This window comes from Eumetopias jubatus, unplaced genomic scaffold (assembly GCF_037043125.1).
Source record: "Eumetopias jubatus isolate StellerSeaLion01/CBP00866 unplaced genomic scaffold, mEumJub1_p1.0 scaffold_16, whole genome shotgun sequence".
NCBI classification, from domain to species: Eukaryota; Metazoa; Chordata; class Mammalia; order Carnivora; family Otariidae; genus Eumetopias; species Eumetopias jubatus.
Genome location: NW_028274822.1, coordinates 45,504,201 through 45,527,588, shown reverse-complemented (window position 1 = coordinate 45,527,588; position 23,388 = coordinate 45,504,201). Strand labels below are relative to the sequence as shown.

The 23,388-nt window shown below is 36.5% G+C and overlaps 1 protein-coding gene across 2 annotated transcripts in view; it reads left to right on the top strand.

Annotated features, from left to right (window-relative positions):
- Positions 1 to 23,388, top strand: part of TAF4B (TATA-box binding protein associated factor 4b) — a 124,187-nt gene that overhangs the window by 63,913 nt on the left and 36,886 nt on the right. Inside the window, exons 11-13 of one of the 2 annotated variants that reach the window (XM_028098413.2) lie at positions 4,612 to 4,742; positions 10,260 to 10,385; positions 15,690 to 15,746. In XM_028098413.2, the coding sequence (XP_027954214.1) occupies positions 4,612 to 4,742; positions 10,260 to 10,385; positions 15,690 to 15,746 (314 nt within the window). The remainder of the gene's footprint in view (positions 1 to 4,611; positions 4,743 to 10,259; positions 10,386 to 15,689; positions 15,747 to 23,388) is intronic. The other variant, XM_028098412.2, reaches the window with a different exon arrangement.

Sequence of the window (23,388 nt, the reverse complement as noted above, 5' to 3'; positions counted from 1 at the left end):
ATAACTTAAATCATAACCTATGGTTTCTGGTTTAGATAATAGAAGTTAGTATTTTACTTTTATTTCTTAGTGGGAGAAATATGTGTATATTTTTACTTTACGTGAATTTGTACATATGATGTACTGGTTTTTTTTTTTCCTGTCCTGTTCCTTTCTTTGTTGGACTAGGCACATATGTATACAAATGCATGCATACGTTACAAGTTCATGTTTATGAAATCTAGAAAATTCCAAGTATTGTGAAACATAGAAATGGAGAGTAAGTCCCTTTTTTCTTCTCTCAACCCTGAAATTCAAACTCGTCTTTACCCTAAAAGAACTAAATTAAAATACTAGGTTTCTCCCCAGGTCCACTGAGTAGTTAATAGGTGGCTGCCTAGTGTGTGTAGAAGGAAATGGAAGAGAATGTTCCAGTTTTGTTCTGGAGCCACACAGCTTTTTTCTTGTTGTTTAATACCAAACTTGCAGAAACATGAAAGACTACTTTCTCCCCACACTGACTGAAAAGCAAGACAGTTTGGAGAGAGATTATTGCATGTGAGTTATCTCATTTCATGTGTCCTAACCCTGGGACTTCTTGGAGTACCTTCTTCATGACCCATATCAAATTTGGGAGGTTAATACTAGTGACCTTTGAGTATACTTTAGTAAGGATCTTTGTATTTTATATTGAAGCCCTAACACAAAAATGTGAAGGTTTCTGATTTCTGATTTACACCCATAATATTTTTAAGGACTACAAAGTACATTACTATTACATAGTTTAAATCTAGTTCACAAAATAATAAAGAAATGTTTGAGCTCCTACTATATACTACACAAATTACCATTTTTTTCATTTCTAACATAACTTGGGTATCTGTTATCTTTTTTTTTTTTAAGATTTATTTTAGAGTGCATGTGCGTGTGTGGGGAGAGGGACAGAGAGAGAGAGAGAATCTCAAGCAGACTCTGCCCTGAGTCCAGCAGTGGGGCTCAAGACCATGACCTGAGCCAAAATCAGTTGTCGGACACTCAACTGACTGAGCCACCCAGGAGCCCCTCTGTTATCTTTGTTTTATTATGAAAAACTAGAATTTATAAGCAGTTCAAAAGGATAGCAGTTCAGAAGAGCTGATGGTAAAATGTTTGCTTGTGTTTTGTTTGACTTTTCCCCCCACCACCCTCCTCCCTCCTTTTCCTTTTTCCTTTTTCCTTCCCTCTTTTTCTTACTCTTTCAGTCTCTTTTTGCATATGTATTGTGTACTGTACAGGAGCCAGTTCCTTAATTTTGGAACAAGCATGATTCTTTTCTGTGATGGCTTGGGAAGCTTACTGGTATTGACTCCATGTAACCCTGTAATTATCTAGAGCTTTGATAGAGAAGAAGTAGATACTTAGCTTTATCAGTTCCTACCCCCTCACCCGACAAATTTTATTTCTAGCTTGACTTACACTTTGATTATATGATAGGAAAGTTTTTAGCATTGAAAGAACAATTTGATCATTTAGGACAGGGATGGGCAGTTTTTTTCTGCAAAGGGCCAGATAGTAAATATTTGCCACTTTGTGGGTCATGTGGTTTGTGTCACTACTGCTCAACTCTGTTACAAGGGCAGCCATAGAGAATACATAAACAAAGAGGCAAGGCTGTATTCTTGTATATATAACTTTATATATATTCTTGTATATATAACTTTATATACAAAAAGAGACCAAATTTAGTTTGCCAACCTCTGCTTTCAAGGAGAATTCTGGGAGTAACTATTTGGTATTTTCAGTTCTTAATAATTAAGCACAAACTTGTCATTTAATATAATGGAAAATTACAAAATTTCTTCTGAAATACCTAACCTTTTTAAAAAACAATAAAACTATAGAGTGTAGTTATATATTTCTAGGAATGTTTTCCATGTATAGTAAAATTCCATCTTTACAGAACGGCTCAGAACCAGGACTATTCCTTAATCACAGAAATTGTTAGGAGAGTTAACATGCCAGTGTTCTTCCTTTTTTCCTAATTACCTAAACTAAATTACACGGACATTCTATAAAATCATGTAACAAGCTTAAAAGCACCAACCAGATTTTTTTCATCAGTTATGTCAACTTAGAGTGTTTTATTTAAAAGTGGGAATTTTGGGGGGCGCCTGGGTGATGCAGTCAGTTAAGCACCCGACTCCTGATTTAGGCTCAGTTCATGATCTCAGGGTCATGGGATCAGGCCCCGTGTTGGGCTCCATGACCTCCTTCTCCCTCTGCCACTCCCTCTCCCCTCTCTCTCAAAGAAAGAAAGAAAGAAAGAGAGAGCGAGAGTGAGAGAGAGAGAGAAAAAGAAAGAAAAAGAAAAAGAAAAAAAATCTAAAAAAAGGGTGGGAATTTTTCTTACAGTATTTTAACTTGGTAACTTTGTCATGTTTTATTATCAGTGTAGTGACGATATTAGAACATTTGGACACTAAACCCTGGAACTGTTTGCAAGTCCCTACCCTTGTTTATTTCTAATATTTTTAAAATATGGATTTTTTTCTACATAGGATAAACTATTTTATAAATACATATGAAATTATTTTCAAAGTTTCTGTCCAAAACACTACAAATTTTTTTAAAGATTCTTTTTTTTTAAGATTTTATTTATTTATTCGAGAGAGAGAGAATGAGAGATAGAGAACACGAGAGGGAAGAGGGTCAGAGGGAGAAACAGACTCCCTGCTGAGCAAGGAGCCTGGTGTGGGACTCGATCCCGGGCCTCCAGGATCATGACCTGAGCCGAAGGCAGTCGCTTAACCAACTGAGCCACCCAGGCACCCAAAACACTACATATTTTTTAATGTTCATTTTCTTTCCTTTAAGCATGAACTAACAGGTCATCCCCTCTTCTCTTCCCTGTGTTTAGTTGTAATTTTATCATTGGATGGTTTTGAAATTGTGTCCTTATGTAGAAGGCCTTCACTATTTATGTATGCTACCTATTTTAGTAGAGTAGATTTGACTTTGTAGTGTTTTTTTTCCCTGCTTGAATCTAAAATTGGTGATGAATTCAGTTTTGCTAGACAGTAATGAATTATATTTTGAAGTTTTAGCTTAGGAGAAACTAAATAATTTTATATCTTCTTCCTGTCTGGTTTAGTGTAGCCTGCATTTTGGACCTTGAGAGCTTCTTTGAAGGTTCTAATAGGGGAATGCAGCTACTTGCATACCCCTGACCAAAGAGTGGCCTTTCTCTATCTAGGAAGATCATTCTTTTCAAGGGAGCACATAGCTTTGGGAGGGATGCACAAGGAACAGTGAGAGAGGAAGGGGACTGCGCCTTGGCAGCCAGATCAACTGAATCCACCCTGGTGATCAGTGGTGTGACAGATGTCACAGCCAGATAGCCCTCACATCCTATAACTTACACTTTTTTTTTTTTTTTTAAGATTTTATGTATTTATTTGTCAGAGAGACAGAGAAAGCACAAGCAGGGGAAGCAGTAGGCAGAGGGAGAAGCAGGCTCCCGCTGAGCAAGGAGCCCGATGTGGGACTCGATCCCAGGACCCTGGGATCATGACCCGAGCCAAAGACAGATGCTCAACGGACTGAGCCACCCAGGTGTCCCCTATAGCTTACACTTTGAAGTTTAGCATTTATTATGGAATAATGTCAAAGAATGTATTTAAGATTTGTTGGCTTTTAATTAAAACTTGTTTTTGCTATACTGATTTCATAATTTGATGAGTATATAAGAGTATGTTTTAGATGAGAGTGCAAAACAAACTGTTAATGTTTGTTAAAAATAAATGCAGTAGCACTATTGAAAGCTCATTTAAATTAGACTACACAATTGGCTATATCTTTAGATTTAGGTCTCTCTTGATACAGGTTGGTTTCACTAAGCTGAGGAATTATTATGTAAATACTGATAAGGTCTTTTATAAATGAGCTTCTGCCTTTGGGTATGTGGTCCAAGTTGTTTTCCTGAATCTTTCTTTCTAGTTAGCCAAAAGAAGAATAGAAGTTTGGTTTATTTATGGAAGGAGATACATTGAAAGAGAAGGTATTCAAATGGATGGGTGACATGATAAGGCTTTGAACCCATTTCAGCTTGTAAATTAATTACCAGGTCAATTTATCAGAACATGAGTTAGTGCAAAAGAAGCATGATTGGTAATGGACAAAAGAAGTGTAGGTATGTCTTGTAGACAGGCAGTAACAGAGACCCACAATCTGAATTCATTGAAATAAATGTCATAAATTGTTAACGGTGTCAAACAGAGCAAAATGTAATTTTCTATTTTTTTAATTACTAAAATTAACAGAATATGGCACTAATTTCTGCAGTTACCATTTTCCTCCCTGAACACTAGACTTGATTTGTGTTCTTATTAACTTTGTCCTATAAATGACCTTGCAAGGAGAATGATTCTAGGGGCTAAGTGAAACAATGTCTATATTTTCTGAGGCTTCAGGCTAGGTTTTATTAATGTAATGTCTAAGATCTTTGAAGTTGTGACTTTACCAGGAAAATCATAATCTCCAAACCTTTATTCATAATGGGTATGACTTCCAGGGGGAACAGAATACCTGCTGTGCTAATTATTTCAATTATCAGCCACTACTAAAACACGTAATGGATTTTCTCTGCTTCTACAGGTAAAAAGCATGACATTACAGAACTTAACTCTGATGCTGTGAACTTGATCTCCCATGCAACACAGGAGCGATTACGAGGCCTTCTAGAAAAACTGACTACAATTGCTCAACATCGAATGACAACTTACAAGGTAAAGAAAATCATTAAAGAAGTACAAATTCTTCTCTTTCCTCTTTGTCATGTTAAAGATAGTATTTAGGTATGGATTCATATTTTAAGTATATGTTTAAAGGAAATGGTCAAGAGACATAGTTCATATTGGTAGACAAAAGTTTCATTCCTAATTTGCCTGATTTAGATATGCTTACATGACAAAATTAACACAGAGTTTAAAATTGTATCCGAAGCTTCTGTGTCAGTGTAGATTGAGATATGCATCTGTTCTGCCTGAGACATTTCCTACAGCTTTTGATTGGCAAGGAGAATATATTAGAATGGAATACGGATAGCTGTGTTCTCTTCAGTGCTCTGTGCCCTGTTAGCACTGTTGTTCCTTTTAATAAGTTAAATAATGGTATTGAGTGCGAATGCTGGTGCCACTGCTTTTTAGACAAATTAAATGGATGGGTCTTGTCTTTAGTGGTATGAACCAAATCACTTGCCATCATCAAGGTGAAAGCACTTGATTTATTTGTATTATGGTTTTGGTGGAAAGCAAATTTATTGGATGATGAGAGATTAAAAAATAAAAGATAACCTTTTCCCCCATACCAAGAAATGTTGGTAACTAGATTTTGTGCAACATGGTATGTGGGTAACCTTATGAGGTTTTCAGTTTGTGAGAATGGTCATTGTCAGAATGTCCTACCCATAAGTTAAAAGGAACTCAGAGAAATAGCAGCTACCATATCACTGGTAAGTTCCCTGGAGGAATCGTTCTATTTTCTCTACTTTCTGCTTTATTTAGAACTTTGGAAGAACTATTTATAATTGCTGAGGTCCTCACTTGTATAAATTTTTGTGAGAGTTTGCAAGACTGACTTAAAAATAAGTGATCATCAGGAGAAAAGGCTATGGGGGAAAAAAACAGTACCAGTTATTTCTTTTCGTGTGTTTTCAGAATTAGTCCATTTCTTCTAGGTCCTGTTTTGTTAGCCTACAATTGTTTATAGTATTTCCTTACAAACGTTTTTATTTCTGTAAGTTCAGCAATAATGACCCCACTTTCATTTTTTATTTTAGTTCCTTTAAGTATAAAGCAGGTTACTGATTTGAGATCTTCCTTTTTTAATGTAGACACTTACTGCTATAAATTTCCCTCTGAGCACTGCTTTCGCTGCATTCTATAAGTTTAGGTACATTGTGTTTTTGTTTTCATTTACTTCTAAGTAGTTTCTAATTTCCTTTGAGATTTCTTTGACCCATTGGTTGTTTGAAAGTATATTGTTTTAGTTTCCACATATTTGTGAAATTTCCAGTTTCTCTTTTATTGTTGATTTCTAGCTTCATTCCGTATGGGCAAAGGAGATTCTTTATGTGATTCAGTCAATTTAAATTTATGTAGACTTGTTTTGTGGCCTAACATATGATCTCTCTTAGAGAATGTTCGATGTGCACTTGAGGAGAACATGTATTCTCCTATGTTGGGTGGAATGTTCATAAAAGTCTGGTGGATCTAGTTGGGTTTTAATGTTAAGTCCTCTATTTCCTTCTTGATCTTCTGTCTAGGTATTCTTATTGAAAGGGAGGTATTGAAGACTTCAGCTGTTACTGTAGAACCATATTTCTCTTTTTAGTTCTGTCATTGTTCGCTTCATACACTTGGGGGCTCTGTTGTCTGTTATGTATATCTTCTTGATGAATTGACTCTTTTGTCAATATATCATGTCCTGTTTATCTCTTTTTTTAAAAGATTTATTTGAGAGAGAGAAAGAGAGAAGGTGACAGTGGGGTGGGGCAAGGCAGAGGAAGGGAGAGGGAGAGAAACAATCTCAAGCAGACTCCCCACTTAGTGCAGAGCCCACCACAGGGCTCTATCCCATGACCGAGATCATGACCTGAGCAGAAATCAAGAGTCAGACACTCAACTGACTGAGCCCCCTAGGGCCCCCTTGTTTATCTCTATCTCTTTTAACAATTTTTGACTTAAAGTTTATTTAACCTGATATTATTGTAGCCGCCTCTGCTTTTTTTGGTTATTATTTGCATGAAATTTTTTTCCCGTCCTTTCACTTCCAGTCTATTCATGTCCTTTCATCCAAAGTGAATCTCTTATAGACAGCTTGTAGTCGGTCATGTTCGTTATGCATTCTTTTAGTCTCTACCTTTTGATTGGGTAGTTTATTCCATTTACATGTAAAGTGATTACTGATAAGGAAGAACTTGTGCTACTTCACTATTTTCTGTATCCTTTGTAGCTTTTTTTTTTTTTTTTTTTGTCCCTCATTTCCGTCATTACTGCCTTTTTGGTTTGATTTTTGTTGTTGTTATATCCTATTTTGATCCCCTTCTCATTTCCTTTTGTGTATATGTTTCTAGATATTTTATTGGTGGTTATCTTGGGGATTACAATTAACATCCTAAATTTGTAATAATCTAGTTTGGCTTGATAATCAGTTTTCCTTTAATATTGGGATGTGGGAAAAATTTTCTTCCTTTTTGGGTTTTTACTGTAACGTCTTACAATTTTTCAAACCTGGATTCTCTCCTATTCCCGCCTCAATTGTATATTTTCAGAGATACATGAGTGCACTTTTATTTACAATAGGCAGTTTCTATATAAAATGTAACTGTACAATTTAGTATGGAATAGAATTTTTCCAAGTAGGGTTTACTGTTCTGAGTGTCCTCCAAATCTCTATTGTGTGTTCCAGCTTTCAGATGGAGTTCTTCTGTTGTATATCAATAGCATATGTTCTAAGGATTTAGTTGCCATAGGCAAAATGGATAATATCTACCCCACGTGGAACCTCAGTAACTTAGCTTAAAGCTAACACTTCCTTAACCTTTTGTTTTATACACTGCCTATCCTGATTGATTTTCCCCAGCCTGCCTTTCCCCACACTCATTCCTTAATACAGTTAATGCCACTGTCTAAATTTGTAGCTACATTATTATTCTTCTTTAAACAGAAGTAATAACCATTTAGTTATATTTGGATCTAGTTCAAAATTATACTTATTTTGTAGACTTTGATATTATAATAATCATTGTGTCACAGATTTAGCCCTGTCCTTATATTTCAGTTCGTCCCTGATAGGACTTTTTTTTCTGTACAGTGTGGGAAATTTTATCCCACGAATTTCACAAAAGTGAGCTTATTTTTATTAAAAGCAAAATTTCACCATCTCTTTGCATTTGACATCCATCTGCTTTTGATAATCTTTCACATGTTTATATATAATTATCTAATTAATCATAGTCCATAAACAGATTTAAGTAAAGAAGTAGAAAGTGACACATGCAATACAAAGCTTTTGATCTTGTTGCCAGGTGTTTTCCCACTGAAGGTATATTATCGTCTTCTGCATACCAGTGACTGTGGAAAAGCTTCAGTGTTTCTTTTCTTTAAATTAATTTATTTATTTTTGAGAGAGAGAGAGAGAGAGTATGCATGTGCAAGCTGTTGGGGGGCAGGGATAAAGAGAGAGAGAAGCCTCAAGCAGACTACCCACTTAGCAAGGAGCCTGTTGTGGGGCTTGATCCCAGGACCCTGAGATCATGACCTGAGCCGAAATCAAGAGTTGGATGCTCAACCGACTGAGCCACCCAGGTGCCCTTTCAGTGTTTTCTAGTTGAAAGGGGCTGTAGTGCTTTCTTTAGATGGGATTTGCTTGATTTGCTCTGTTATCATTTGGTCTGAGTCCTTATATTTTTATTGTTAAACCACCCTACTTAGGGGTTCCTGGGTGGCTTAGTTGATTGAGCGTCTGCCTTCGCTCAGGTCATGCAAGCCCCACATCAGGCTCCCTGCTCAGTGGGCAGTCTGCTTCTCCCTCTGCCCCTTCCCCTGCTTGTCTGCTCTCTCTCTAGCTTGCTCTCTCTCAAATAAATAAATAAATTCTTAAAAAAAAAAAAAAACCCACCCTATTTAGTGGTTCATAAAGACTTCAGTTAGACCAGGTTGGTAGACAGGAAGCAGTGTTTTAAGATTGGGGTTACTGTTGTTTAAATAAGGTTGGGGAATCAGTAGAATAGGGGAGGCATTCATTTGTTTAGCATCTGTAAGAATAAAGGAAGGATGCATTAAGCCAGAGGCAGTTGTATCAAAGTTGGGAGAAGGAGAAGGGATCTTAGCACAGGGATGGTATGGGGTTAAATTTTAGAAAGTCTGTGCTCCTTTTTAATTTAGTGTTTTTTGTCCTTTTAAAATTAAATTCTGTCAGTAAACTATCTCCAGAGTATCTGAGCACAAACATGGTAAAGATGAAGTATTTAAGAAACCACAGGTTATTATGTTTATGCCTCATGGTTGGCCTATAATGTATTCCATATTCTATCTTGTATTATTTAACTTTAAAAGCATTTGAGAATTCGTTTTGTATTAAACATGAATTAAAATAAGTAGCACTAATACATCCTTGTTCGTTATACTATGTAATACTCTTTTGATCTAGTTAAATACCAACAATAAAAATTTAATTTAGAAGGAATCTTGGGCATATGAAATCTCTTGGTCCCAGTTAAGTGAATCAACCATAAGCATGGGATAAAACAAAGATGGGATTGGTGCTATACCTATGATTCTAAGCCAGGCACTGACTGTTAGACTAAATGTTTAAAAACATTCAGTTTTCCTATTATACAGTCTCCCCCAATCTCCATCCCATAGCTTAAATGTCTGAATTACTGAGATGACTGTAGATGGCAGGATGTCTCAAATGCTGATTGGGAAGATTGCCCGCCACTGCAACCCCCACCTCCGTCTTATGTGTATTAGAGATAGGTGATCATATCAGATGAAGAAAATTACAAAATATTTAGATTGGAAAGCATTGTCTTATACTCTAGAATATCAGAGTAAATGAAACTGTAAATTTTATCATTTTATGGAGCAAATTAAGACAAATAATTATACTTCTCTGTTATGGCTCTCATTTATAAATTGTATACTTAATTTCTTTGACTATAGTTTCTGCCCAAGTTCATAGCTTAAAGAAATCCTCAAAACAAGGTTTAGGATTTTAAATGTTTGCCATTTTATCTCGTTACATTTTGATTGAAAATGTACTCACTTGCCAAGGTTAGACCAATCCAACAGTGGAAACAAGGGTGATAACTTTCATCTTTGGTGTATTTTTTAGTGAGGCGATTGGTTTTTTGTTTTGTCTTTCATAGGCCTAAGATTTAATTAATTATACTAAGGTCTCCAGAGACAGACAATAATTTAAAAAGATTTAGATTATAGGTACATGTTACACTCTCTTGCTTTCTACTTCCTATTGTTAGGATCTGCTTGGCTTCTCTTTATCCCCTCTGAATGAGGCCTACTAGGAAAGCTCTGAAATTTAAATGCTTAATTACCTCTCAACTTTTAAGGATGACTAAGGTTCTTTTTTGTTGTTTGTATTATTAGAAATATAAATATTATATCCTGAAAATTTAGCTCCCTATGTATGTTAGTATTGTCGTTAGCTGATTTATAAGACCTAATGTAGAATGTTTTGCCTAGGACCATCATAAGACTTTCTGTTTCCTTTTTTTCCAGGCAAGTGAAAATTACATCCTGTCTAGTGATACCAGATCACAGCTCAAATTTCTCGAAAAGCTAGATCAATTGGAGAAGCAGAGAAAGGATTTAGAAGAAAGAGAAATGTTACTTAGGGTAGCCAAGGTAAGAGCCTATGTGATTTATGATTGAACATGACCTGGCAAGGTTAGAATTGGCTTTATTGTTAGCCAGCTGTCTTGTTTCTGCTAGGCTTTTAGATTTCTCTGAAGGATTTCTTTAAATGAAATTATTAATAAAATCTCTCGTAGCCAGAATGGTGTGGAACAGTGACTTTCAGTTAATTATTTTAATCAGATATAATCTTTTGTCTCCTCATTCTCAGTTCCTGTGTGCCTAGGATCATACCTACCACCCCCAAGTAAATCTGTTTGTTTAAAGATTTATTTATTTGAGAGAGAGAGTGGTGGGGGGTGAGGGAGCAGAGAGAGAGGGAGAGAGAATCTCAAGCAGACTCCCCGCCAAGTGCAGACCCCCAGGCGGGGCTTGATCCCAAGACCCTGAGATCATGATCTGAGCTGAAATCAAGAGTCTGGGCACTTAACTGAGTGGGCACCCCCCAAATAAAAATGTTTTTAAAAATATTCAACGTCTTTTTAGGGATATAATTTGATATGTGCCAAGTTAAACTAGAGAGAGGAAAGTTTGGAAATTTATGGGTAAAATTAGGATTAATTAGGATTATATGGAACAAAATATAGGATGAGCAGAAATGGGTTGGAGAATAAAAGAACAGGTAAGAAGATGTTTATCTTATATATAAATATATTTTCTTTCTTCTTTACTGAAACATTTTCCTGGACTATAGTGTCAAAAGGGGTGAAAGCTAGTTGCACTGTGGTTTGCCTTTTGTTGCTTCACATTTCTCCATAGTCATAGGGCCTTTGCGAGTAGTCATAAAGGTTGGGCACTAGACTGATTTTTTGGTTTTAAACACCTTAGTTTTAATTTGTAGTGTTATTGGGGCGCCTGGTGGCTCAGTCGCTGAGCGTCTGCCTTTGGCTCAGGTCATGATCTCGGGGTCCTGGAATCAAGCTTCGGGTCGGGCTCCCTGCTCGGCGGGAAGCCCTGCTTCTCCCTCTCCCACTCCCCCTGCTTGTGTTCCTGCTCTCGCTGTCTCTCTCTCTGTCAAATAAATATTTATTTATTATTTATTTATAAATATTATAAAAAATCTTTAAAAAAATTTTTTTAGTGTTATTGGCAGCCTCCCCTTTTAGAGTATTTCGTATACTAATCACTTTTTAAAAAAATTAATTTCATTTGAAGTACTTCATACTTACAGGAAAGTAGTCAGAACTATATAAAGAATCCTCATCTCCTTTTCTCAGATGCCCCCATTTTTAACATGTTACTGCATTTTCTCCATCCCTGCATTTACACACACACACACACACACACACACACACATACATACATCCTTATCATTATTATTCTCTTTCATCCCTTTGTTCTCCTTTGTTTCTTTTAATTCAGAGGGTTTTTTGTATATTTACAGTTGTGCAACTATCATGTCTAATTAGCCTTTCTCTGAAGCTTACTTTCCAAACAGGACATTCTGCTGTATAACCCCACCAAGTCGGGATGTGAACAATATAACACTGCCATGTAATCCACAGACCCCATTCAGATTTCACCAACTCTCTCAGCCCAGGCTCTTTTTCCTTCTTGGTCTATTTTCCCATTCAGCAATGTGTGTTTCATTCAACTGTCATCTCTTTTCAGACTCCTTTAGTCAGATTTTTTACTTTCTCTTTCATGTCTTTGACAGGTTTTAAGAGTACAGGCCTTACTATCTGTAGGGTGACTGATAATTCCTGGGTTCATCTGATATTTCCTCATGACTTAGGTAATGAATTTGTGGCAGGAATAATACATTCTTCTCAGCTGATCCTATCAAAAGGCAACCTTGATCACCCAGCTGTGTGGGTGCCTTCCAATTCTCTCCATTTCATATTCACCATTTTCCCTTTTGTAATCAGTTTTTCACAGGAAGCTATTTCAAGATTATACCAATATCCCCTTCCTCACCAAACCTCCATGTATCAACTTTAGTGCCCATAGATGATATCTACCTAAGTCAGCCACTTCTATGATGGACACTACTCGTAAATGTAAAATGGTAATTTTTTAATTCTCATCATATTCTACATTTATTAGCATTGTATGTGGAAGAGCTTTCCTTTCTTTTTATTCATTCATTCATGTATTCATTGATATCAAAATGGGCTTTGGATTTCTGTTTGATTCAATAGGTTATAATCCATTACTATCATTATTTATTTTGATACTCAAAGTCCTCCTGAGTAGGAGACCCTTCCAACTGGTACATCTGTTACTCATGTTTCCATCATTCACTGAGCTTATCCTTACTTTCTGTCTTTCTTATTTATTTATTTATTTATTTATTTGAGAGAGTACAAGCTAGGGAGAGAGGGAGAGGGAGAAGCAGACTCCCCGCTGAGCAGGGAGCCCGATGTGGGGCTTGATCCCAGGACTCTGGGATCATGACCTGCACGGAAGGCAGATACTTAACTGACTGAGCCACCCAGGTGCCCTTATCCTTACTTTCTGGCACAATTTATTCCAGGCCCAGCTTGGACTTTTATAATGTCCCCTAACTGATCTCCTTTTCCTTCTACAATCCGTTTTTCATACTTTTGTCAGAATAATGTTTTCATAACAAATCACGCATGTCTCTGTTACTTGAAAGCCTTTAGTGACTTCCTCTTACACTTAAAATCCAAACTTCTTACCAGATTTTAAAAAGTACCCACCCACCACTCATATCCCTCCCTTCTTTACTCGCTCTGCTCCAGTCACACTGACCTTTGAGGGTGCCAAGTGTGCATCATAGACTGCTAATTAGTCAATTCAACCTGAAAGTTGAGGTCCCATGTCTTACATCTGCTTTGGCCTTTACCGTCTTAGAAAGTTGGTATTCTCTTCTTTCCAATTGCTTAGGCTAGAATCCTAGGAAATCATCTTCAATTCTCCTCTTTACTTCATACCCTATATCCAGTCCATCAATAAATCTAGTTGGCTCTGCCTCCAAAATATATTTCAACCTAATCTTACCTGCTATGACATTAGTCCAAGTTTCCCTTATCTTTTTCTAAAACCACAGTTGTTTTAGAGCAGTCTCCTGAGTTGTTCTGTAAGCCTGTGCCTCTGATCTCGGATCCCTACAGTGCTGCATTCGCTGCATAGCAGCCAGAGTGCTCTTTCTAAAGTGTCAGAGCAGTGGCATCTCACTCCTGTGTTCCAAGCCCTTTTGTGGCTTTTTTTTATGACTAGAATTAAACCTTAACTCTGTATCTTGGCCTACATGGTCTCCAACCTTATCTCTTTCAACTTTTCTCATGGTCCAGCCACACGGACCTTCCTTCTTTCCTCAGTTTTACCAAGCTTGTTCCCATTTTAAGGCTTTTGCAATGACTGTGCCTTTTGCTTGGAGTATTCTTCCCCCAGAATTTTGTGTGGCTGCCTCCTTGTCTTTCAGAGCTCGACTCACATGTCACTTTTCAGATGTCTTCTCTCCTGTCCTTGCTAAAGAAGTACCCCCTACCACACACACTCCTTCTTTCTGTCACATTATCCAATTTTCTTTATAGCACTTAGCAACTATCAGTAATTGTTTTTTAAAATTTTTCCCCATCATAAATGTTTTACATATCATAAGTGTATTAATTTTTATAAAATTTTTTGCTGTTTTTCTCTTCTTAAAATATGTCACTTGAAAGCAGAGACTTTGTCTTACTATTTCATTTCTGTATCTCCAGACTCAGAATAGAGGCACACAGAGTAGAATTTATCTATGAATAATCAATAAATATTGGTTAAGTGATAAAGACTTGATATTCAAATATGCTCATTTCATACTGGGGCAAAAATCATACACTCAAAATGTATATGTATATACATACATACACACACATTTTTAAGATAAATACGTTTATATACATGCTTATTGTCTCATATCATAGGTGGAATAATAAAGGAGTTTATCTTAGTTTGGGTTAAGTTGTATTAGTAGATAGAGGACAAAATGAAGAAAAAAGTTACTAGCTTTTGGTAGCCTTATTTAAATTTAATTTAAACACTCTTGGGGCGCCTGGGTGGCTCAGTCAGTTAAGCAGCTTCCTTCGGCTCAGGTCATGATCCTAGGGTCCTGAGATCAAGCCCTGTGCAGTGGAGAGTCTGCTTGTCCCTCTCCCTCTCTGCCCCCCAACGCCATCCCCACTTGTGCTTTCTCTCTCTCTCAAATAAATAAATAAAATCTTAAAAAAAAAAAAAATTACAAGGCACTCTTAAATCTAAATGGTTTCTTTCTTGTACTTCCCTTTAACAAAAGTACTGCTACATCAGTAAAATGTATCAAGTAAACTTAGTAAATAAGAAAATACTTTTAGCTTTTATTTTGCTAGCTATACTTAATTAGCTGATGTTGCATTTTATAGAACAAATATTCAGATTTATAAGGACTTAGATAACTTTGTTAGAATGAAAAAAAAAGAATACTCCTGAGCATATTTTTCAGTGGACAAATGTTCATAGTGTCAGAAATGAAGTTCCTTACCACTTGTTTCATCATAGCATTGCAGGTATAGAAGATAGCTCTCTCCTTAATAGCAGTCCTGTTAGATTGTTCAATTTTGAATGTTGAACTGAATCAGTATGGAAAACAGTATTGAATAACATTTATTGGACATTTACTTGTGCATAGCATTCAATTAAATGCTGTGGAGGACCCAAAGATGACAAGATACTCTAATGAAAACATTGCGATGTATTTCCTACTTAGTTTTTGAGAATTATACTTTTAAAGAGATTGATTTGGTTCAAAGTCAGACTCCTGATTTTATCTTAATTTATTTATTTTTAAGTTTTTATTTTAATTCCAGTTAACATACAGTGTTATAGTAGTTTCAGGTATACAATATAGTGATTCAACAATTTCATACATCACTCTATGAGGTTCTTGATTTTAATAGTCCTTGAAATAACATGTTTTCCCAAAATGGCTTTATCTGAAGATTAGCCAGTGTTGATTGCTTTCCTTCTTTGAGCCAGCAATTATCCTTCTTTTCTTTTCCTTCATCTGTACCATCCGTTTTTTAGTTTTTAGTGTTCTAACAAGAACAACGTCATGCCTCAACTGGACCTGACTGACATTGTTAGCATCATTTTCTGTATAAGCTTCCTTGGGGCTAGAACTGCAGCAGCCAGCCCAGATGATGAGAGGGAGGGGGCGTAAAGGAGGGAGTGCACCAGACTGGATTGAGGCATTTTTCCCTGGAGCTAAGGTTTTCAATCACAAGAGAAAATTGTCATTTATTAAATATTTAACAGCAACTTTGGTGTTTAGATGCTAGTAATTTCTATTAAAATTTTCTTTTCTTTTGATAGAGTCGTTCCAATAAAGAAGATCCAGAACAGCTGAGATTAAAGCAGAAAGCCAAAGAGGTAGGACTTTCAAGTTACCATGCTTGTCTTTGTGTTGGAGGGAAGGTTGGCAGCTCTCTCCTGGCAATTAGGTCAGGGTTTATTTTGCTGCTGCATACCATTTGCAGAAGCCTTGGGGAAGGACAGGAACTGCTGAAGGCAAGGGCAGTACTTCAAATGAGGTCAATGAGTTATGTGCTCTCTTTTTAAAATTTATTTTCAAGGCTTAGGCCTGTCTAGAAATGGCTCTTTGTAAACTGCAGCAGTGTACTTGGAGGAATATAACGTGGGATTAAAAAAAGAAAAAGAAAAAGAAACTTCTGAGATTTAGCATCTGGGACTGTACAATAGGCTACATTTTTCCAGGGTAATTGTTCGTTTTGTAAATCTGATACTGCTTATAATTCTTTGGCTGGGAGGTGGTACTGGGATTTAGTTTTAAATGGAAAACGCCTCTGGCTTTTAATTTTCTGGGCCCAGCAGTTTTCTGTTCTGGAATGGAGCCCTTGTTTCACACAGTTCATGTTTAGCTGCAGGGGTTTTAGTTTATAGCTTAGACTGGTTAAGCTTTTACTCCCAGAGGCCTCTGCATAGCAACTGTAGAAATCAACAAATAAGTTCATTTATGTCTGCAGCCTCCTCTCAGTAGCTGACTTTTTACATTTCCCAATATCCATTTCCTGACTTTTCTAGCCCCAGAGAAAAAAGCTCCACTAATTGGAGCTTATTTTAATTGAGGCTTAATATTGGATCTCACTGGAGTTGCCCCCAGAGCTGCTGAGAACAGAAGGAAATGAAAGTACCTAAGGTTGAAGATGTGGTGTGTGTTTGGGTGTGTGTGTGTGTGTGAAATTTTTCACTTGACCTACAGATTCTTTTCCCTGCTGAATAAATCATCAAGCCTGTTCACATTTCTGATTAAGGATCTGACAGCAGACGATAATAAAGACAATTGAGGTGTGAGACGTGTGATATGGAGCTGAAGAAATTGGTTTCTATAGTTACTTGACTGATTTCATGCAATTTTTAAGGATCTTTGTGCTAAATAAGAGTGATTTCCTGAGCAACCTTTTTCCTTAACTGTGCCTCTTGAACTATGAAATTTGTTGTTGCTTAACATTGCAGCACTCGGCTCCTAGGTGCCAGCAGCAGCAGGTTATTTATGAATGTTTTAAAGGCCCTTATTGTTTGGATTAATGTAGGAGCTGAGGCAAAACAAATGGAAATCTAGTAAGATTCTTACAATCAATGTGGTGTATTTTCACTAAAAGAGAGAAGGAAAATGCATGAACTCTGCATGGAGAGGTTTCCGGATTGAGATGAGGAGAACTGGAAAGGGAGAACATTAGGAAGGATCGAAGCCAGAAACATTTCATTTCAACAGCAGAACACTTCTCATACTCATTTCTTTTTCAGTGGAAAATGTATCTAAAGATATTATCCAAAAAATTAGTATGAGAACCTTACCAGTTACCCTCTTTAAGCAAGCCTGGCTTCATAGGTTATTTGGGAATGGGCAACCTATTGTTGCTCTGAATCACGGGCATTCCTCTTTGTTTTAATTAAGAACTGATTAGATGCTTATCTTATAATTCCATCCACTTTTGGGAAAATATATATCAGAAAGCTTGCTCTTTTATCTTTAAAAATTTTATCCCATCTATTCTGCTTTCATAAACCTTCATAAACATCTGGATCGATTAATTTTTCCTTCAGGTTTATATAGGTTTGTTTTCTTTGGTTGGTTTTTCTTTTAATATTGTGCTTAATTATTCTCTAAGGGATGAATAGATGGACAGTATTTTTCAAAGAAAACTGTAAAAGTAAATGTGAAAAAAAATACCTTTTAATGAGAGCAGGTGGTAGCAAACTTGGTTTTCCCCCTCTTTTTTACACCTCCATTTCTTTTTCCTAGCAAGATTTAAAGGACTGTATAATTTCTTTTTTTTTAAAGATTTTATTTATTTGAGAGAGAGAATGAGAGAGAGAGAGCACATGAGAGGGGGGAGGGTCAGAGGGAGAAGCAGACTCCCTGCCGAGCAGGAAGCCCGATGCGGGACTCTATCCAGGGACTCCAGGATCATGACCTGAGCTGAAGGCAGTCGCTTAACCAACTGAGCCACCCAGGCGCCCTGTATAATTTCTTTCTAAAATATTTTAAAAGTTTTCTAGTTGCTTACTATCCTAAATCTTTCTGTTAAAAAAAAAATATATATACTGGCCTCATTCCAAGAACAGAGCCACTGTGTATTAGTTGCAAATGTTTGATGAAACTACAATATGTCATTTGTATCATTCCTCTGTCCCCTAGAGCTTTTAATAACTTTAATATTCTAAGGGGCTCCAGTTTAAAATCAAACACACAGGGATGCGATATTTTGTCTGGTTGCAAAAGTCATTTGACCTTATCTTAATATATAGTTGAACTGTTCTCTTGTATGGCAATTTGTAAGGTTATCATTTGGGATATGCTAATTGTTAGCACACTGGTATAAACTATAAAGCTTTTGTTTGTGATTTTTTGGTATTTGGCTCTCTGGGAAGTTTTCTTTGTTCATTTGTGAAAATTAGCACAGATTCCTTTCAGTTGCTTGATTTGAAATTGGTTTGCTTTCTTTTTCCAGGTGACTACCTACCTACCAAGCTGGTCATAGGAAATAGATTAAAGACAGTACCTTTTAAATGCAGAGCTCTGAGGAACTGTTTAGAGAAGTCGTAGGCTTTATTGATCCTGGGATATGTTTTAACAGTGATGTTTGTCATATAAATATTAAATCATAACTTGAATCCCCTCCATACATAATTTTATAATCTGTGGTGGTTTCAACTGTTAAGGACTAGAGTTTTGATCTTGATCATTTCTCCTGTGCGTTTTCTTCTCTATTTTAGAGTCTGTTCATTTCTTCTTTGCATTCTGGGTATAATGACAAACTGTGTTAAATCAAGTAGGTTTTTATAAAGGTGTTTAATAATTTCTTTTCATCCTTCCTATAGACTTCTTACAATTTTGTCATTCTTATTTGGCACTTAGAAAAATAGGCTCCCTGTGGGATTTGCCTCCAGTCCAGTCTCAGTCCATTGAAGTGGCTCCTGCTGCATACTGTTCTTATTGACTTGACAGGTTATCTGTCTGTTTGAAAACCTTATTGTTGTTTGGCTAAAATGTCTATGGGTATCTCTGTAATTCAGATATTTTAGTTTCAACTTTGGGGATGTTTCCTCCCCCTCCTTTTTCTGTTTTTGCCTGAAAAAAAAAACCCCACAACAGTATTATAAGCGTTCTCTCTCTCTCTCTGTTGTTAACTTTATATTTTAAATATTGATACTTTTAAATTCCAATTTTTTAAAATTTTCCTACTTTTCCTAAAATGTTAAGTACTGACATACTTCCGTTTTTACCATCTATTTGTGAAAGGTTTTAAATAGATTACTAATTGCCAAATTCTAACTTCAAACAAGTAGGCACATCTTTGTTTAATGCAGCTGTAGACTTGTCGAAATATGTACCGTGTGTCCTAGATTACCATCTAGCCTTCGACGTTTTCCTTTCTTACCACATCATTCAGAATTCTGAGGAGCAAGCCACCTGACCTTGTGGTTCATATATCCTGATTCCTTAAACATTTGTTATATATACTGTGACCCTTATTTCCTTTTGAATATCTTATTTCTCCTTTGGGAAATGTGAATTCAGCACATCTGTGCAGAGTGAGACAAAGAATTCATTTACTTCCTTTTAACAGTTCCTAGCATTCCCACTTACATTTGTTATCAGACAATAGAAGAAAGAAAAAGAAATGCAAGACCTGTACCTGCTGGCACATTAGCTCCACAGTGCAACCTGTAGAAACTGGGCAAAAGAATAAGTATTAAATGATTAAAATTAGAAAACTTGTACCCTCAAGTATTTAGGATTTTTGTTTATAGAGAACATAGGACATAAAAAGTAGTACAATTCTCCACATACGAAGTATTATTGTATAAGAATAAAATACTGTATTATAAGGTATGTTACTTCATTATGAGAAAGACAAAAGATTTTTTTAAATGCAATTTTTATAGATATAGAGTCAGTGAAATGTGATAATTAAGGCTAACTATTAAATTAATAGCAATTTGTATCTAAAGTTTTATGTTTGTTCTGCATGAACCAAAACTCATGTAACACTGGACAGGACTAAGTGAAACTTGTCATTAAAAATATATTCTAGCAGTCCAATTAATTTAGTATGGAGAAGGCATTCGTAAAATGACAAGTTGTGGAAAGCTTGTGTACATAGAGAAACAGATGCAAATATTTCAAAGCATTGACAGTCTAGGACCATGGTTCTCAAACTCCGGTGTACATGAGTATTATCTGGAGGGTTTGTTAAAACCCAGATTGCTGGCTCCATACCTAGAGTTTATGATACAGTAGGTCTGGGTGAGGCCTGAGAGTTTGCATTTCTAACAGATTTCTAGGTGATTTGCTATTGTTGCTGCTGCTCTGGAGGTCATAGTTAGAACCATTGGTCTAGGAGGGGAAGGAAGAAAGAGGACTTTTAAAATCCATCACTTTTATTTATCTATTAGAGAGAGAGAGCACAAGCAGGGAGGAAGGGAGAGGGAGAAGCAGACTCCCCTGCTGAGCAGAGAGCCGGATGCGGGACTCAATCCCAGGACCCTGAGATCATGACCTGAGCCGAAGGCAGACGCTCAACCGACTGAGCCACCCAGGCATCCCTACACTCATTTTTTTAATGGATACTTTTCACAAGAGACATTTATTGGTTGTATCTCTTGATTGGTATGCGTTACCTAGGAAAGATAATATTTTGTTTAAAGCTTCATCAGAAGGGTGTATACATTAATTTTGAAGTATGGGATTTGTATGGCTTGAGAAACCTTCTACCCTTTTGGTAGAAGAGGTACATATTATAAATGAAATAGCATTGAACTAGAAGTCAGGAGTCTTCAATTCTAGATTCAGCCTGCCATTGTCTGCATCTCACTTTGGGGAAGTTACTCCTTTGAACTTACTCCCATTTCCTTCTACAGTCAATCCTTGAACAATGCATGAGTTAGGGTAGCATCCCCCTGTGCAGTCGAAATCCACATATAACTTTTTTTAAGATTTTATTTATTTGAGAGAGCACACACATGAGTGGGAGGAGGGGCAGAGGGACAGGCAGAGTCCACTCTGAGCAGGAACCCGACATGGGGCTTAATCCGAGAATCCTGCAATCATGATGTGAGCAAAGTCAGATGCTTAACCGACTGAGCCATGCAGGCGTCCCACATATAACTTTTAACTCTCCCCAAATGTATCTACTAACAATCCTCTGTTGATGGGAAACCTTACTGGTAACATAAATAGTTGATTAAAACATAGTTGTAAATTCTCTATATTATATACTATATTTTTACACTAAAGTAAGCTAGAGAAAAGAAAAGGTTAAGAAAATCATAAGAAAAAATACAGTACTACACTATCATATCAAAAAAAAGTCACCTATAAGTGGAACCACACAGTTCAAACCCATGTTGTTCCAGGATCAACTGTATTTAAAATTAATGTAACAGTACTTGCTCTACTTATGTTACATAGCTATCATAATTTAGGGAAAGGTCAGGCATAAAAGGAAAAAATAATAGCTTAAGAACATTAGCTATAGAAACATTTAAGATAGGGCACCAGGGTGGCTCAGATGGTTGGGCATCTGCCTTCGGCTCAGGTCATGATCCCAGGGTCCTGGGATCGAGTCCCACATCGGGCTCCCTGCTCCTTGGGAGCCTGCTTCTCCCTCTGCTTCTCTCTCTCTGTCTCTCCCTCTCTCTCTCTCCTCCTCTGTCTCCCATGAATAAATAAATTAAAAAATCTTAAAAAAAAAAGAAACATTTAAGATAGATGCCATCAAGCTCTTAAATAAGTAAGCTTGAGATTGACCCATGGATATGTTAGTTGTGTGTGTGTGTGTGTGTGTGTGTGTGTTTCAAGAAGACTGGAAAGAAGGTGAAAAAAAATGTAAGGGGAAGATGGAGAGGGAAGGAAGTTCTGTAATCTAATAAAAATTACATTTGTATTAAACAATACATAAATCAAGTATTATGTTTAAGTCTAAAGAAGAAAGTGTCTAATTGAGGTTATGTGGAATGTGCTATTTTCTTGAAAGGTAGGGATAGATTAAAAGGGCTGACTAGCAAGGCATTGGACTCTACATTCCAGATTCCAAGTATCTCAGGTGTTCTGGACAGTGTCTTGACATCATAAGAACTAGTGTTAGTAGTTAGGAGAAAAAAGAAATAATCAGACCATGTACTGTTAGGTTTGGTGGAATGCCTGCCTAATAATTTTCTTTGAGGGGTTGAAAGGGATCCTGTGTTTCTCTTGTGATACCCCTGAATTTTAGGGGAGGTGGGGGTAGTTATTTTTTTGTAACTTGCTTCGTTGGTTCCTTTGGTCTAGGATTCACCCGTTAATACTGTTTAGTATGGTATTGTTTGCTTCTTTTGTAGTATAATATTTTAGGATTTAACCTTTTTCCCCCCAGTAAGTTGTAGTAATTTAGAAGTGATCATAAGCATTGTTGAGAATTTTAGAGTTTGGTCAGTTAATCTTTACAAAGCATATCTAAAATTCTATTTAAATTTTTGCTATTTAAAAAACATCTGTTTGGTGGTAGGGTTTTATTGTTATTTCTGTGTACACTTAACATTAATTGTGAAATCTAAGCAGGACATTATTCTTAATTCTTTGCTGAACTCAAAACCAGGTAGTGTACTTTATTTCTCTTATTTTAGATTCTTTCAAATATTCCTATTTGGTAGCATTAGCTGTTTTCATTGCTACTAATGTAGGTGTTGTTGGATAGCACACATAAGCTTTGGGGGAGACATTAACTTACCTCTCAACTCCCCCCTTTGCATTATACCTTGGTATCACTTTCCAAAAATTCATAGCAAAATCAGACTGAAGATGACAGCACTTCGTATTTTTGAATCATTTGTTACAAAGGACAGCTCTGCTGTTGTCTTTTGTACTTTCAGCTTCTGCATTTTTTTTTAATTCCTTGCCTTCCTTAAGCACAAAAAAGAAATCACATTTTTGAATTTCCCATAGTGTCAGTGTCACAATTATCTAAATAATTTAGCCCTTCCTATTAGTACGCCTCCCTGTATTTGTGGAGGGACTTGGCTATATAATACTTTATTTATTCATTCTTCATTCAGCTCCTCTAATTCTGCCTAAGGTTTTGGATTCTGTTTTCATTAATTTTTATTTTTTCTTATCTTTCGTCCTTCAAAATTACGTACTTAGCATCAAGAAGTACCTCTATTGAACTTTACTCTGAGAGCTTGTGTGATCTTTAAGGTAATCTGTTAATGTGTTTTGGACTTGATTAAACTGAATATTACCATAGTTATACTTAAAAACGAACAGAGACAAGTACGAAACATCAGGAATAAAATAACCTTCAACTGCTATTGCTCTATTGCTCTCTAGGGCACTGACTTGAATTTTAGGGGACCTCTGTTTGATATCAGAGAGACCGTGATAAGGGAAATGAAGGCTTCTGCCTTTTTCATTAGCCACAAGGAAGGAGTGAGGATACTCTAAAAGAGAACCTGCCAAGCCTGTTAGATCTTTTTGGACAAAAGTGTGTGTTGCTGGGGTAAGTGAGCA